This window comes from Saxophila tyrrhenica (genome assembly GCF_035928015.1).
Source record: "Saxophila tyrrhenica strain CCFEE 5935 chromosome Unknown scaffold_1, whole genome shotgun sequence".
Classification (NCBI taxonomy): Eukaryota; Fungi; Ascomycota; class Dothideomycetes; order Mycosphaerellales; family Extremaceae; genus Saxophila; species Saxophila tyrrhenica.
Genome location: NW_027041733.1, coordinates 2,329,780 through 2,344,279, shown reverse-complemented (window position 1 = coordinate 2,344,279; position 14,500 = coordinate 2,329,780). Strand labels below are relative to the sequence as shown.

The following is a 14,500-nucleotide window of genomic DNA, read 5'->3' as shown; positions in this document are numbered from 1 at the left end:
GCATTCGTTTACATTGACACCGTCTCGCTATCATACATGTACAAAACTCGTCGCTCAGTTGTACAGACTAGTGATTTTGCTCCCTCCATTCGGCAACTTGCACCTCAGTATCGCTCCCGGATGCTCTCGTGTATCAACACCAAAATTCCAATCAGGCTGGAAGAACAGCTGATTGATGTTGAGGTAGATGTATCCATCAGCGCCAATGCTGGCACCATCAGGCCAGATGATTCTAGGATCACGAACAAAGCCATGCGTCAATCCATCGTTCGGATCAAAATAGTAGACCGCATTGTGCTCTGGCATCAGTTGGTAGATCAGCCCGTTCGAGTCTCCTTCGAAGCCATTGGCGTTGCCGCCTCGTTGGCCGTGCGAAGAAACATTCGCGTGAGCCTGTACTTCGGCCAGTCGGTTGCTGTCCCTCGCACGGAGATTCTGCGTCGGGACTGAGTACAGATAGTTCGTCGACAGCGGACTATAGTACATCCTCTCCCCATCCGGACTTAGTTGGATGCCGTCAAGTCCCTCCACCTGCCACTGGATCGGCATGCCACTCTGCCTGAGATAGAACGGCTGCCCTTGGTAGCTCGGCACATCATTGAAGCCTCTCAGCACGGAATAGTCCTGCGTCAATCGTCGCCAGGACTCGCCCGTGCCGAGATCGACCATGATGAAGCCCGGTCGGCCTTCATTGGAGCTGTCGACCAGGTAGGCAATTCCTTTGCCTGAGGTGCCGGAGAGGTTGGAATGAAAGTCGAAGCGCAGGTCGTTGAGGTAACTGTCGGGATAGTGGACATCGGACGGGAAGGTGTAGGTTTGATAGATGGTGTTGTTTGAGAGGGAGATGGCGACCAGCTTGGGGCCTCCGGGTTGAGCGTACGGCATAGATGGGTCGCCTTGGCCGTTGTAGACGGTCGGGCGGCCTGTGTCGAGAACCCAGAGCGTCTCTGGGCGGGAAGAAGTTTGGGTGGTGATGTAAAGTGCCTGGACCGAGATGAAGCCTGATGAGTTGGCGGAGCCGAAGGGTATGCCATTGTAACTCGTGTTGAGCTGGTCAAGCGGCAGGTTGAGGTCCAATGATGGGTACGGTCGTTCAGCGGTCTTGTTGACCACTGTGCCTAGGGTGTAGCGGTACGTCCCTCGAGTGTAGCTCGTGAAGATTCGCCCATCTGAGGCTACTGCAATTCCGATGGGCCATTGATCGTAGTCTGATAAGAAGGTCAGTCAAAAAGCTCTCTGATGCTCGAGCACGAATGCTACTCACAGTAGTGCACTTCCTCAATGTCAGGCCCGTAGGTCCCATTGTCCACCCGTAGTCTTGTCGTGGAGGAGTTCTGGAAGGTGACTTGAGCTGTGACGCTGCCGAGGAGTAACAGCAGCAAAGCAGAGTAGAATGGCAACATTGTCGAGGAGTATTGACGACGGGCATATGAATTGACCAGGAAGAAACGGAACAAGACAGACCTTCTGTATACTTGCTAATATACTTCCAATGGCCCGGACGACGCAGGACTGACGTATTGCATTGCGTTCCACCGCTGTGGACCACGGACGGTAGATGCGAACTCAAGACCTACTGTAGATACGACGTACCGTCTCAGCTTCTCCTCCAGAATAACTTTCCAACTACAACGATGAAAGTGAGATGGCGTTGTTGGCCTTTTAAGGTGGATGACGAGAGAAGAAGAATTCTCTTGACAGCGCCCGACTTCAGCCTTCCAAGTTCCCAACATTTTGCCTTGCACCGCATTGCCGGCCACATCCATACTTTACAGATGCAGTCGCACGCGTGCACAAGGTAAATAACTGCTATCTGTTCCTCTTCCTCCATCTTCCTCCTTTATTTAACCTAAGCACTCCCTCCCAGTCCATTGCCCTCACAAATGTCTCGTACTTCCATCGTTATAGTAGGCACCGGATGGGCCGGCTACACCATCTCACAGAAACTCGACGACAAGAAGTTCGATATCACAGTCATCTCGCCAGAAGAAACGTCGCCTTATACTCCGCTTTTGGTGAGGAACATTGGAACGATACTCTAGACTAGCAGAAATGTTGACAGAATCTCGCAGGCAAGCGCGGCATGCGGTCTCTTCGACTTCTCCCTCGCAGAGGAGCCTATCCGCCACAAGAGCAAGAACATCTCCTACTATAAAGCACGTGTACAGAGTGTCGATTTTGACTCCAAGACATGCAAGTGCCGCGCCGCCTGCGATGTGGACGGCGGAAGCACAAGAGAATTCGACGTCTCTTACGACAGACTCATCCTGGCCCCTGGGTATGCCACAGCCAGGTCCCGTGCATGTCTAAAGCTAATCAATCGCAGCTGCGTCACAAACACCTTCCGGACTCCGGGAGCAGATGAGCATGCGTTCTTCGTACGCAATGTCGCCGACGCGAAGAGAGTCCAGCATCGCTTGATGCAACTGCTGGAGCTGGCGTCCATCCCCGGCTTGACAGACCAAGAACAGCGAGACCTCCTTCACATCGTGATCGTAGGCGGTGGACCTACTGTTGTGGAGATCGCGGCTGAGATGAGCGACCTGTTCAACGACGACTTCTCCAAGCTGTATCCTGACCTTAACGGCAAAATGTCCGTCACGATACACGACGCTGCCCAGTTTATTTTAGGAGCCTTCGAAGAATCACTGAGACAGCACGCCATTAGTAGCTTCTCCAAGAGACACGTACAGGTTGTGACCGGCTCCAAAATCAAGGAGGTCACGACCAACAGCATCACCACAGAAGCGGAGGGACGCTTGGGATGCGGGATGGTGATCTGGACCGCCGGCAACAAGCAGTGCGCGCTCGTCGACGGACTCGACGTGGCAAAGACCGATAAGCTTCCGAGAATCATGACAGACGATTACCTGCATGCCCTGTCGCCGGACAAGACATCAATGCGAGACGTCTTTGCGATAGGGGACGCAGCAGACATCAAGAAGCAGTTCCTGCCCACCACGGCAGAAGTGGCGGTTCAGAAGGCAGAATATCTCGCAAAGATGCTCAACGCGGACGACACATCGACGCCTTTCGAGTACAAGCAAAAAGCGCTGGTTGCCTACATCGGCGGCCATGATGGCGTAGTTCATGGTAGGCCTGACTGGAGTGGTGAGCGGGCCTGGGCGGCTTGGAGATCGAAGAACTTGCTCTGGACGAGAAGCTATCGAAGGAAATTCATGATTGTGTTGTATTGGTTCTTGGACTGGGCGGGTGGGAAGGAGATTGCGCGGATATGAGTTGATGTTTGGTGGAGGTGTTGGGAACGCTCTCCTCTCAATCTACTGTATGTGAGCAGTGTGATCGATATGAAAAAACGTGGCCTCGAGGCCTTACGACGAAGGCACTGTTGGGATAATAAGGCGACTAATGTGCTCCCCGCCAACGTGAATGCTATGCCGCCCTTTGTTGGCGTTCTGCATCGCACCGCGCAGAGGAGGGAACTCGGCCAGCGTCATTGGGTGGCCGGACACCTTCAAGACGAGCTGTTCGCCTGCCTCGAACCTGATTCCAGTCTGCCACAACCCTATCTCGAGCTGGACAATCTGTCCTCGCTCCAGCATCTCGCGCTGAGAGAAGTTGTGCTCGGGCCAACGTTCCGTAGAAAGGTTCTGGTCGATCTGGCGATAGCTTGCGCGAAGGGCACCAATGGGGCCAAGATAGACCATGGGGTTGACGAGCTCGACCTTGGTCATGCCGACAGCATCGCGGTCTTCCTTTGGTATGTTGATATACTGAAGGACTTTCCCGCTAGCGTCTGTTTTGTGGATCTGAATGTGCACGTCCATGTCGTCGTGATCTGGGGTCGACATGAACAGAACGGCGCGGGCAGAGCCGAGCAGCGTGCAAGCGTGCTCGAACTTGTGCGTGAAGCTCAACTCCTCGGTGTCCTGGTCCATCTGTTGTGCGGGAACGTCTGCTTGGTACGAGAGAGCCGCCTTGTCTGTGCAGGGCTGCGCAGCTAATGCTCCATTTGGCTGGAGGTACAAGGTCTTGAGCTTGGTCTCGGCCCGGAGGCCATGTAGAGAAGGGTTTATTCACTTGCGTTTCCTACGGTTGGGCAGATCATTAGATGCTCCCGACGGACTATTCGAAAGGTCATACCTCGTTGTTTCCGAGAAGCGAGACTCTGACCTTTGGTGTCTTCTCCCATCCATTTTCGATGCCCTTGAGATATCGGTCCAGGAAACCTTGCAGCTCGTCGTTGGTGGACTGCTTATACAGGTCGTGCCATTCCTGTGTAGCGTGAACTCGAAGCTTATTCTGAGAAGTCATCACTAGTCGATGGTGGTTGAAGGCAAGCAGACACTCACCATTGGTTCTCGTTCTGAATGGCACTGAACCCTCTGAACGAGCCAAAGGTATGCAGACCGGTAGAGTAGCTGGCCAAGACATAGGCTGGGACGTTGATCCTCTCGACCTTCGCTCGCTTGTCTTCCCAGTATTCATTGAAGTGAGGGTACTTTTGAAGCATGCCAACGACATCTTCTTGCTTCTGACGGCCTGCGCGAAGATGTTGGTCGATGAAAGATGGGGACGAAAGTTGTCTTACCATATAACTTCGACGCCAGAAAATGCCAGAAGGCAGTCTGAGGGATTCCCCCCTCGGCACAATATGTCGCGGTACAGGTCAGCAGCTCCCTCGAATGGAGCTATGCATTTCAAGTGAGGTGGTCGTTCTACAGCTATGAACCACTGGGCAATGCCTAACCAGGAGTTGCCGACAAAGGCGATGTTGCCGTTGCACCATGGCAAACGCGCCAGTTCCTCGACCAAGTCGTAGCCGTCCTGACCCTCTTTAGTTCCGAAGGCGCTGAGTCATGGTTAGTCTTGTTCTGCTACTCGTCTACCAAGAAACGGAACGGCGTACAGAATGCTACCTTCGGAGTCAAATGCTCCTCTGGCATCCGGGTTGATGATGGCGTAACCTCTAGCAGTCCATTCGGCCGGGTCTGGGGCCTCAAACTTTTCGAACCCAGAAAGACGGTCCGTCGGTATCCCTACGCGGCCAGGCGCCATGTCGACGCGGAAGAAACCTGTGGAGTAAATTTGTCAGTCGGTCTGGCTGCAGTGTAGAGATGGTTGCACGTTGCCCCGTCCGGATTTGCCATACGGGCTCCAGGCAATCAACGCAGGTACTGACTGGTGATCCGAGTCAGCCGGTCTGAAGATGTCAACGCGGATCTTAATGCCATCGCGCATGGCAACCTCAACATCCTTCTCCCAGATTGTGTCAGCCTGGAAGGATGCAAGCTCTGGGCTCTTTCGCCAACCGGATTTGATATGCTCTGTGCGAGCATCCGGTCCGTCGTAGAAGTCTGCATCTTCCGGACGACTTGTGTCACGCCAAAGAACAGTGGTGCCGGCCATAGTGGACTGAGACTGCAACGGGATGGTCCGGATACCGAGGACGTCTAGGGGATACTGACCTACCTTATATACATCGATGCCTTACCACTTTGTTGCGCAGTCGCCCTTGAATGCCTCTGCGAAGATCCGAGAGCCGCCTCGCATTCTGGATGTTATAAATCCGGAGTAATATAGCATAGTATGATGTTAGAAATCTGAAGTAATTAGGAGCGAGGAGAGCTTTCTATGATTCCCCAGGTTCTAGCGCGGCAAGGTATTTCTTACATGACTGTAGCACTCACGTCGCGAGGATATGAGTGGGTAGTGGTGGTGGCGGTGGTATCGTGAATGCTCCCCTCCTGATCTAACCTGCTCGTTGCGAGCTTTGTATATGAACATCTCTCAATATCGATGTTCTCGATTGCTCTCCACTCTTCACCACAGATGCCATTTCTTTGTAATGCTTAAATACATGTACATGTAGATGCTCGTCTCATCTCAGGCCACCCAGTTGCCAAGCCGACGTCATTTCATAGGTCTCACCTCGCGACTGCTTCAGTCGGACCAAGGACTTACCATGACCAAGCTCTGCACCGCCTCCCTGACTTTTCGAACCCACGAGGAGCCGCGGAAGCCATGAAGTCGACAAAAGACCGCTAATCCCCCTCTTCCCCACTACCTCCCACATCCCCATGGCCTCCATCCTCCGCCAAATCGTCGCCGGCCCGCGCGCCCAACACGCCGAATCCAACCTCGACCTCTGCTACGTGACCCCCTACCTGATCGCCACCAGCGGCCCGGGCGCCACCTACCCGCAAGTCGCCTACCGCAACCCTCTGAAAGATCTCGTCAAATTCCTCGACTCCAAACACCGCTCGCAATGGGCCATCTGGGAGTTCCGCGCCGAGGGCACCGGATACCCGGACTCCGAGGTGTATAACCGCGTCTGGCATTATCCGTGGCCGGACCACCACCCGCCGCCTTTTGCGCTGATACCGTTGATTATGGGGAGCATGCGGCAGTGGCTGAAGGATGAGCAGGAGGAGGGACGGGTAGTGGTGGTGCATTGTAAGGCCGGGAAGGGGCGGAGCGGGACGGTGTGTTGTAGTTATTTGATCAGTGAGGAAGGGTGGACGGGCGAGGAGGCGATGCAGCGGTTTACGGAGACGAGGATGCGGCCGGGGTTTGGGGTGGGAATAAGTATCCCCAGTCAGAGAAGGTACATTGGGTACGTGGAACGATGGACGAAAGGCGGGAAGATGTATGTGGAGCGGGCGGTGGAGGTGGTGGAGGTGCATGTTTGGGGATTGCGGGACGGGGTCAAGATTGCGGTCGAGGGGTATGTGGAGGAAGGGAAGAAGATCAAGAAGTTTCATACGTTTCATTCGCATGAGAGGGAAATCGTACGGGGTTCGGCAGCGAAAGAGACCGGGTTGGCGGATGTGGCGTTTGAAGTGCTGGGGAGGAAGAAGAGTGTCAAGCACAAGCAGAGCTCAGCGGCGACTGTGGAGCAAGATCCAGAGATCAAGAAAGCACTCAATGGCGCAGATGAGAAGGTGAATGAGAAGAGAGACGAAGAGCAGCCTATTGGGGCTGATGTCATCTTCCGGCCTTCGTCTCGTGTCGTTCTGCCTTCGAGCGACATCAACATCGACCTCGAGCGTCGTAACAAGGCGAGTCTCGGCGGCTTCACGATGGTTACCTCTGTTGCGCATGTCTGGTTCAATACGTTTTTCGAAGGCAACGGTCCCGAGCAAGGTGGATCACCTGACGACTCCGGCGTCTTCGAGATCGACTTCGACGCCATGGATGGCCTCAAGGGCAGCAGCCGGAAGGGCACTCGGGCCTTCGATAAAATGGCGGTCGTCTGGAAAGCTGTCGATGTGGGTCGAAAGCCTGAAGTTGTCATCACTGAGCCCGCAGAGGGTGAAGAGGTTAAGCAAGCCGAACCAGCAGACTGGAGAGGCGAGAAACCGACACTGTTGAAGAAGAAGTTAGGTCTGCGACCAGCAGAGACGGACAGTGGATCCGTCAGCCGAGCTAGCAGTGTTCGATCGCAGCAGAGTGAAACGGCGTACGACTCTGGCGATGAGCTGAACGGTGTACGCTCTGATGTGAATGGCGTCGATGCGGCCGAGTCCAGCCCCCTGAGGGAGAGCAGTCCTCCGGGAAATGAAGACACAGGCACTCAGGTCCCTACGCCAAACCCACCAGAGAAGTCGCATACAGATCCACTGCCCATATCACAGGCAGATGGTGCTGCAGACCTTCAGTCAGGGACAAAGCACGTTTCGACTTCCGACCTACCTGAGGGCTTGCCAGCAGATGAGATGAAGGACGCCAAAGAGCACAGAATTGGGGAGATGGTCCGGAAGCAAACGAAGTGACCTTACGAAGAACTGGAGGACTATATTGCAGGCTTAGCGAGGAGTTCCAGGCGCTTGATCGGATTGATACCCAGCCAGCATAGAATGTACAGATACAGTAGATTACCAAAGGTCACACGACCCAGACTGTTACAGTTCTATCTCCCACTACGCCCTCGTGCTCTCAGACACCATCTCATTATGCTCCACAACCCTCCCCGCCAACCCTCTCTCCCTATACCCCTTCAACACCGCATTCACACCCACTTCTCCCTTCTCATCCACCGTCCACGCCACCCCCTCACCACCCACAAACCCCTCCTGCGTAGCAAGCCACCACATCCGCTCCCCAACATCCTCCGGCTTAGCAATAAACAGCCCCAGAACGGGCTGGACAACCCACCGCATCAGCACGCCCAACGCGCCCTCCGCGCTGCGGCCGAGAAGGCCCGTGGACGCGAGCCCAGGGAAGACGTGCACGAAGCCTACACCGGGATGCTGCGCGGCCAAGCTGTCGTAGGAGAGGGAGAGGAGGGAGGCGAAATGCCCAGCCGCGTTGGCGAGGCCGTAGTTCTGCTTCAAGTCCAGATCATCTTCGAAGATCTTTCCCTCCTGGGTTCCAGCCAGGACTGTGATGGCTCTACCCCCCTTGGGGTTCATGTGCGGAAGCAGAAGTTGCGTAAAGCGCACACGGCCGTAGTACCGTAGCGCTACGCTCAAGTCTAGACCTTCCACTGTATCGTGCCGGCCGGAGAAGGAGAGGGAGCCTTGGGATGTGAAGAGGAGGTCGATCTTTCCGCCATTGAGGTATTTGGTGATGGCGGAGCAGACGGCGTCGATGTTGCGCATGAGCGATACGTCGGCTTCGAAGTAGGTGTAGTTGCCCTCGGGGTTGATTTTGCGTAGATTCTCGAGTTCCGGTTCGAAGGTAGAGCGGCTGCGGCCAATGATGATGGCGTGAGGTTTGGCGACGTGCGTGGAGAAGGCGCGGAGGGTGGCGAGGCCGATTCCTGAAGTTGCTCCAACGAAGACGGCGGTCATGGGGGGTTGGGAGAGTTTAGAGTTGGTGGCGCGGACTTCGGAGAGGGTGACCATGATTGCGGATTGGTTCTGGATTGGTGAGTGGAGTGTATTTTCGAGTCGACGTTTGAAAGCTGCAGTGCCTGCTGTTGTTGTAAAGTATGTCGCAATCCTGAGAGAAGTCTGTACGATGAGAGTTGTTGTGGCTACAAGCTGTTTTGGGGTGCTCTTGTGCTGTTGTGTTGTTGCTGTGTTTGGGATTGCTGGATGATGTTGTTTATGATGAGATGAAAAGGCGAGAAAGAAACCAACTTGGCCGTACTTATACCTTTTTCTCTCTCCAACAACACTGCTCATACTATCGCATTATCTCCAGAAAGCATTATCGAGCGCGACGGATGTATGGCATTCCTGACATAATGGTCGAATCCTACAGACGCCGGATGTAAGGGCTGGGCTGGAAGTGTGGCTTGCTGGATGACAACGCCGGATTTCAGGCCTCTTCGCAACGGACTTTCGGCCCCGAGCCATTGACAGAACACTGATTCTCTTCTTCTGCGTATGTTACAAAGACAACAATGACATGCAAAGAGGTATCTACAAAGCCTTAATGACGGCGTCAGCGTACTCGTGCGTCTTCGCCTTGCCGCCCAGGTCGCCGGTTATTGTCTGCAGGACACTCAGTCAGCCATTGCGCCATCCCAATCTTTGGTATAGTCTAGAACTCACCTTGCCCTCGGCCAACACCTTGAAGATGGCACTTTGAATCTTGTCCGCGTGCTCGTAAAGTCCCATGTGTTGCAGCATCATGATACTGCTCAGCAGTAACGCCGTCGGGTTCGCAAGGGCTTTGCCAGCGATGTCAGGCGCAGAACCGTGGACAGCCTCGAAAATCGCGACATCCTTCGAGATGTTGCCAGACGGCGTCAGACCCAGACCTCCGATCAGACCTGCGCACATGTCTGACAAGATGTCGCCATAGAGATTGGGCATGACGAGCACCTTGTCGTTGTAGGGCGTCGGATCCGAGACGATCTTCAGACACGCGTTGTCCAGCAGCTCGGCATCAAACTCCACGTTCGGAAAGTCCTTCGCGACCTCTCGCGCAATGCTGAGGAACAAGCCATCGCTCATCTTCATGATCGTCGCCTTGTGCACCACGCGCACCTTCGGCTTGCCCACGTCCTGCGCATATTGGAAAGCGAATCGCAACACCCGCTCACTCGCCTCGCGCGTAATGAGCTTGATGCTCTGCACCACGCCATCGACCACCACGTGCTCAATGCCAGAGTACTCGCCCTCGGTGTTCTCTCGGATCAGCACGGTATCCACATTATCGTACGGAGTCTTGTAACCCGCGATGCTCTTGCAAGGCCGTACGTTGGCGAAGAGGCCGAACGTCCTGCGGAGGGTCAGGTTGAGGGAGACGTGGCCACTGCCGACAGGCGTTGCCAGCGGGCCTTTGAGGGCGATGGAGTTGCGAGTAACGGAGTCGATGGCTTCGTCAGGGATGACAGTCTTCCCGTCCTTGAGGGTGGGAGTGACGTCGACGGATTCCCATTTTATGGGGGCGTTGGCGGCGGAGAAGATGTCTTTGACTGATTGGGAGATCTCGGGGCTGTATGCGCGTTAGACCTGAAGTCGCCGGTAGATGAGATGGGGTGGCGTACCCAATGCCGTCGCCTTCTATCAGTGTGACGAGGTATTTGCCCTGTCGAGTGTTCAGTATGGAGTCTTCCCTGCTGATCCGCTGGTCCTTCTTACATCGCTGTGCTTGGTGCCCTTGAACGTCGCGACCTTCTCCTTCTCAGGCGTTGCTGAATACAATCTTATCGCGGTCTGTAGGGTTTCTGTCAGTCTTTGTGTACCTCCAATGGCCTTCCAGAGCTTATCTGACTTGTGCAAAGGCTGGTCGAAGGTACTGCTGGCGCGGGAGGCTTCTGAAGGCATGCCGGGCGGGCGCCGCGAGACACCGGCTTGCCATGTTGCCGGTATACTCTCAATCGAAGGGGATTGGATTCGATTGAGGAAGGATAGTAGTATAGCGGAAGGAGTTGACATTCGTTCACATGCAAAAGCAAAACGAGAGCTTGATTCGGCTTCTTCACGACTCGAGCTATCCTTGTTCGCCATGTGGCTCGAGCTTGGCCATATCGCCAACCGCCAAAGTAACACAACGTTGACATATGAATGTCGAAGATCAAGGATAGCGATTGCGGACTGGCAGAGCGACTGGCGCATTGGAGGTGCGAGGGATTGCCTCTTGGACGACGACAATGCCCGTCTCGGCGCAGACAGAACAGCGCCTCCTCCAACACTACGGTCTGACGCGAGTTGGCACCTTATATCCCGATGCCTGGCCGCACCAGGACGACGACTCGTCCGGCGACGAAGAGGACGATATAGAAGCACAGCAGAACAATAAAGCCATCAACCGACAAACGTCCAAGCTGTCAGGCAACTCGCGCTCGAGCTACTCCAAATACCGCAACATCGACCGACATGCCTCCATCCGCTCCGGCACCACCACCTCCGAGAGTTTGGTCCAGCAGGATGAGGCAGACCCCCTCGGCAAGGCATCGAGCGTGGCCTCTGAGCTCAAGCAACGGGGTCTGCCGGTAGAGGAGAACCTCAAGTTGCGAAATCGGTTCATGCTCAGCTCCACCACCTTCTCCCCGGCCCTTTTCCTGTCGCAGGTCCACCAGGATGCCAGTACTCAGGACCTGCTGCGTGGGCTAGATACTCTCAGCCAGAGCATCGAGCAGAAGTCCGCCTCCCTCAAAGTCCTGGTCGAGTCCAACTTTGAGAAGTTCGTGCGCGCAAAGGCTACGATCGATAATGTCTACAAGGAGATGCGCGACCAGGGAGCAGATGTAGAGGGTCAGCAAGCGGGACGGCGACCGCACTCACGGCATGCGAGTCGGCAGTCTGTGTCTCACTTTCGTAATACGAGTGGGCCGTTCAGTCCGACAAACAAACCTCTACCCAGTGACAAGAAGAAGAATGCTCTCACAAAGGAGTCCGAATATGGTGTGCAAGGGATTAAAGCCCCTCTGGTCGAAGTGGCGATCAAAGCGGAAGAAGTATGGGGTCCAGCGATTGGAGGGAGGGAGAAGGAGGAGACACTGAAGGCGGTAGTGTCCAACATCGAGAGTCACAAGGACATTTTCCGGCTGAGTGGGAACCTACACGAGAGTATACGAAAGAGCGACTATGACGGAATTGCGGAGGCGTGGAAACAGGCGAAGAAGTATGCGGACCAGGCGAGGAATATTGCGGAGATCGCGGAAGGAGCTGGCGGAGAGTTGAAGGACTCGCAAGCACAATTCATCATTGTCACGGCGAAGACGTGGCATCACGTCACGCAGCAGATTGAGGACTTCAAGCGTGATGTATGGCGGAAATTGAAGTCTTCACACGGAAGGAAACCGGCAGCAGTGTCCGACGAGACGGACAAAGAGGAGCACATGGAGCTGATCGGCGTGCTGCTTCAGCTCGGAGTCGACGAGAATCCAATCTGGGAATGGCTGCATAGCCGGTACGTCTATCTGAAGGACAAGATCGCTCGGTCATTCGAGCGGTCCAGAATCGAGATTGAGATCCTGCGGCGGAAGATAGCCAACGGAGATCAGACGGACGTCAAACTGTTGGCAAGACACTTGCGTTCGGTATCGGATTCGAAGTCGTTGCGCGCTGGCAAAGACGTGCACAAGGATATGGACACACCAGCCGTCCTCGCTTTCTGGGAGAAGGTACAAACATCCGTCACCGGTCTTCTCTCTTCTCAACACGGTGTGCTCGGCGAAGTACTGGAGTACTGGGAAATCGCCCAATCCTTCATCGACAACAAAGCGCAAAGAAACTTCCCAACCCCTGTCTTCGCCGCCGGTATTGAACAGCTGGAGCTCGAGCCCGACGACGTCCAAAATCTCCGCGCCGGCGCTGTCGAGCTCATAAATCTCCTTCGCGAAAACATCTTCGCCTTCTTCTCCGATGATCCAGTCGAAGACCTCAGCGACCTCTACTCACCCATTCCTCCCACGCCCATCACACCTGCCCCAGACTCCTCGTCACCCGCCTCCTTTCTAACCCCAACCGCCAAACGAGCGTTTACCTTCGACCCCGCCACAATTCCACCACCCTCACCCCGCCGCGGCGACGCTTGGGAGAAGTTCGCCTTCTGGCCACCTGCCGCCAACTCCCTCTCCGGCTCCTACCACCTCGCTCGCCTCCTCGTCCTGGTTGGCACAGCAGCCTCGGAAATGGCCTCCCTTCCTCTGACCCGCCAAGCCCGGCTCACAGACTCCCTCCGCTCTCTTGTCGCCGCCGTCCGCGAGCGAAGCCTCCAAGCTGTCGTGGCCGCTTGGTCCACCGATGCCGACCGCGTCAAGTGGATGGAGAACTGGCAGCGGAGTCCGCAGCGCAACGATCTGACCTTACTACCAGAAGGCCTGAAGGGTTGGGAAGAGTGGGTTGTAGAGGGCGTGCAGAAGATTGCGTATGTGAGTGAGGCGAATGCTGGCCGGGAAGAAGAGGGCGTTGTGGGTGCGCCGAGTGCGAAGTTGTTGACACTGGTGAGGCAAGCGTTTGTGGGAAGTTTGTATAAGGCACTAAGCGGGATGGTGGAGTGTGCGGAGAAGGATGTCAATAAGAATGGAGAAGATGGGGAAGAGGGTGGAGTCGTGGTGAATGGCTCTTCGAATGGCTCCGGTGAAGGCAACGGAGCTGGGATAGGAAGTCCTTTGAACCAGGTAAGATCTCCTCTCACCCCGATCTGCCTGCGCAGACGTACTGATGTGGTCTACCAGAACACCCGCAAACTCCTCACTCTCTCCAACCTAACCCACCTCCGCATCGAAACCCTCCCACACCTGCTCTCACACTTCGAAGCCGCCTTCTCCCTCAAACTCACCGACGAGTCCGCCAAACTCCGCGACGTCCTCTCACAGATCGAATCTCGCCTCTTCGACTCCTACATCTCGCCCACCACCGCCCGCATCGACCACCTGGTCTCATCAGCCATCAGCTCGCCGAACTGGGCCCCCGCCCCCACCCGCCCATCAGACCCCGCACGACCCACAGACGCGAAACCCTACATCTACGACGTCCTCCTCACCCTCGTCCTCGCACACTCCGAAATCTCCACCACCGCCCCTGCCCTCCTGCACCCCCTCATCTCACACGCCCTCGAAAAGGCCTCGGAGTCCCTCCTCGCTGCCTTCCAAGCCCGTACCGGCCGCTATTCCCTCTCCGCCCTCATGCAAGCGACGTTGGATGTGGAATTCCTGGCGCAGACGCTCAACCATTTCACCTCGGACAAAGCGGGTGAAGTGCAGAGTCGCATATACTTGGCGCTGGATGAGCGGACGGATAACGAGGCGCGGGCGAAGTTGCAGGCGGAGTTGCCGGAGATGCGGGGGGCGCTGAAGAAGCTGCGGGAGGGGAGTAAGGGGGTTTATGGGTGTTTTCGGCGGGAGAGGGGGCAGGGGGGGAGGGGGAGGGGTGGGAGTAGTCGGGGGTAGCCTAAAGAAGAATAGTTGGTATTACATGTCCTTGACCTCGAGTTCAGGTCTCAGCTGCCAGTGTCATTGTCACACGAGTCCTAAAGAATGTGAAGAGTATTTCTCCGACTTCACCGCAGATGAATATGTTTAGCGCTGAGTTGAACCCCCGCCCTCCCGCTCTCTTACCTTAGCAAAAACCAAGCGACGCCGCGGCAGAAAGAGACCATCAGTTCTTACTGATCTGTGAATGCTGTGTTCGCG

The 14,500-nt window shown here is 55.5% G+C and overlaps 7 protein-coding genes across 7 annotated transcripts; 3 read left to right on the top strand and 4 right to left on the bottom strand.

Annotated features, from left to right (window-relative positions):
• Nucleotides 1–54: 54 nt before the first annotated feature.
• LTR77_001026 (uncharacterized protein) lies at nt 55–1,403 on the bottom strand (the record flags this gene model as incomplete). Its single annotated transcript, XM_064798290.1, has 2 exons — nt 55–1,208; nt 1,265–1,403. The coding sequence occupies 2 exons, from the start codon at nt 1,401–1,403 to the stop codon at nt 55–57; spliced, it is 1,293 nt and encodes a 430-aa protein (XP_064664524.1).
• A 480-nt stretch (nt 1,404–1,883) lies between these two features.
• Nucleotides 1,884–3,239, top strand: LTR77_001025 (uncharacterized protein; the record flags this gene model as incomplete). Its single annotated transcript, XM_064798289.1, has 2 exons — nt 1,884–2,015; nt 2,073–3,239. 2 exons carry the CDS (start codon nt 1,884–1,886, stop codon nt 3,237–3,239), a joined length of 1,299 nt encoding a protein of 432 aa, XP_064664523.1.
• Nucleotides 3,240–3,332: 93 nt separating this feature from the next.
• LTR77_001024 (uncharacterized protein) lies at nt 3,333–3,899 on the bottom strand (the record flags this gene model as incomplete). The annotated part of the gene is made up of 1 exon (XM_064798288.1): nt 3,333–3,899. One exon carries the CDS (start codon nt 3,897–3,899, stop codon nt 3,333–3,335), a length of 567 nt encoding a protein of 188 aa, XP_064664522.1.
• A 2,142-nt stretch (nt 3,900–6,041) lies between these two features.
• TEP1 (Telomerase protein component 1) lies at nt 6,042–7,736 on the top strand (the record flags this gene model as incomplete). Its single annotated transcript, XM_064798287.1, has 1 exon — nt 6,042–7,736. The coding sequence occupies one exon, from the start codon at nt 6,042–6,044 to the stop codon at nt 7,734–7,736; it is 1,695 nt and encodes a 564-aa protein (XP_064664521.1).
• A 147-nt stretch (nt 7,737–7,883) lies between these two features.
• LTR77_001022 (uncharacterized protein) lies at nt 7,884–8,810 on the bottom strand (the record flags this gene model as incomplete). The annotated part of the gene is made up of 1 exon (XM_064798286.1): nt 7,884–8,810. One exon carries the CDS (start codon nt 8,808–8,810, stop codon nt 7,884–7,886), a length of 927 nt encoding a protein of 308 aa, XP_064664520.1.
• Nucleotides 8,811–9,332: 522 nt separating this feature from the next.
• IDH2 (NAD-dependent isocitrate dehydrogenase) lies at nt 9,333–10,685 on the bottom strand (the record flags this gene model as incomplete). The annotated part of the gene is made up of 4 exons (XM_064798285.1): nt 9,333–9,404; nt 9,465–10,353; nt 10,406–10,446; nt 10,500–10,685. 4 exons carry the CDS (start codon nt 10,683–10,685, stop codon nt 9,333–9,335), a joined length of 1,188 nt encoding a protein of 395 aa, XP_064664519.1.
• A 326-nt stretch (nt 10,686–11,011) lies between these two features.
• Nucleotides 11,012–14,257, top strand: SEC5 (Exocyst complex component S5; the record flags this gene model as incomplete). Its single annotated transcript, XM_064798284.1, has 2 exons — nt 11,012–13,486; nt 13,544–14,257. The coding sequence occupies 2 exons, from the start codon at nt 11,012–11,014 to the stop codon at nt 14,255–14,257; spliced, it is 3,189 nt and encodes a 1,062-aa protein (XP_064664518.1).
• Between the last annotated feature and the right edge of the window lie 243 nt (nt 14,258–14,500).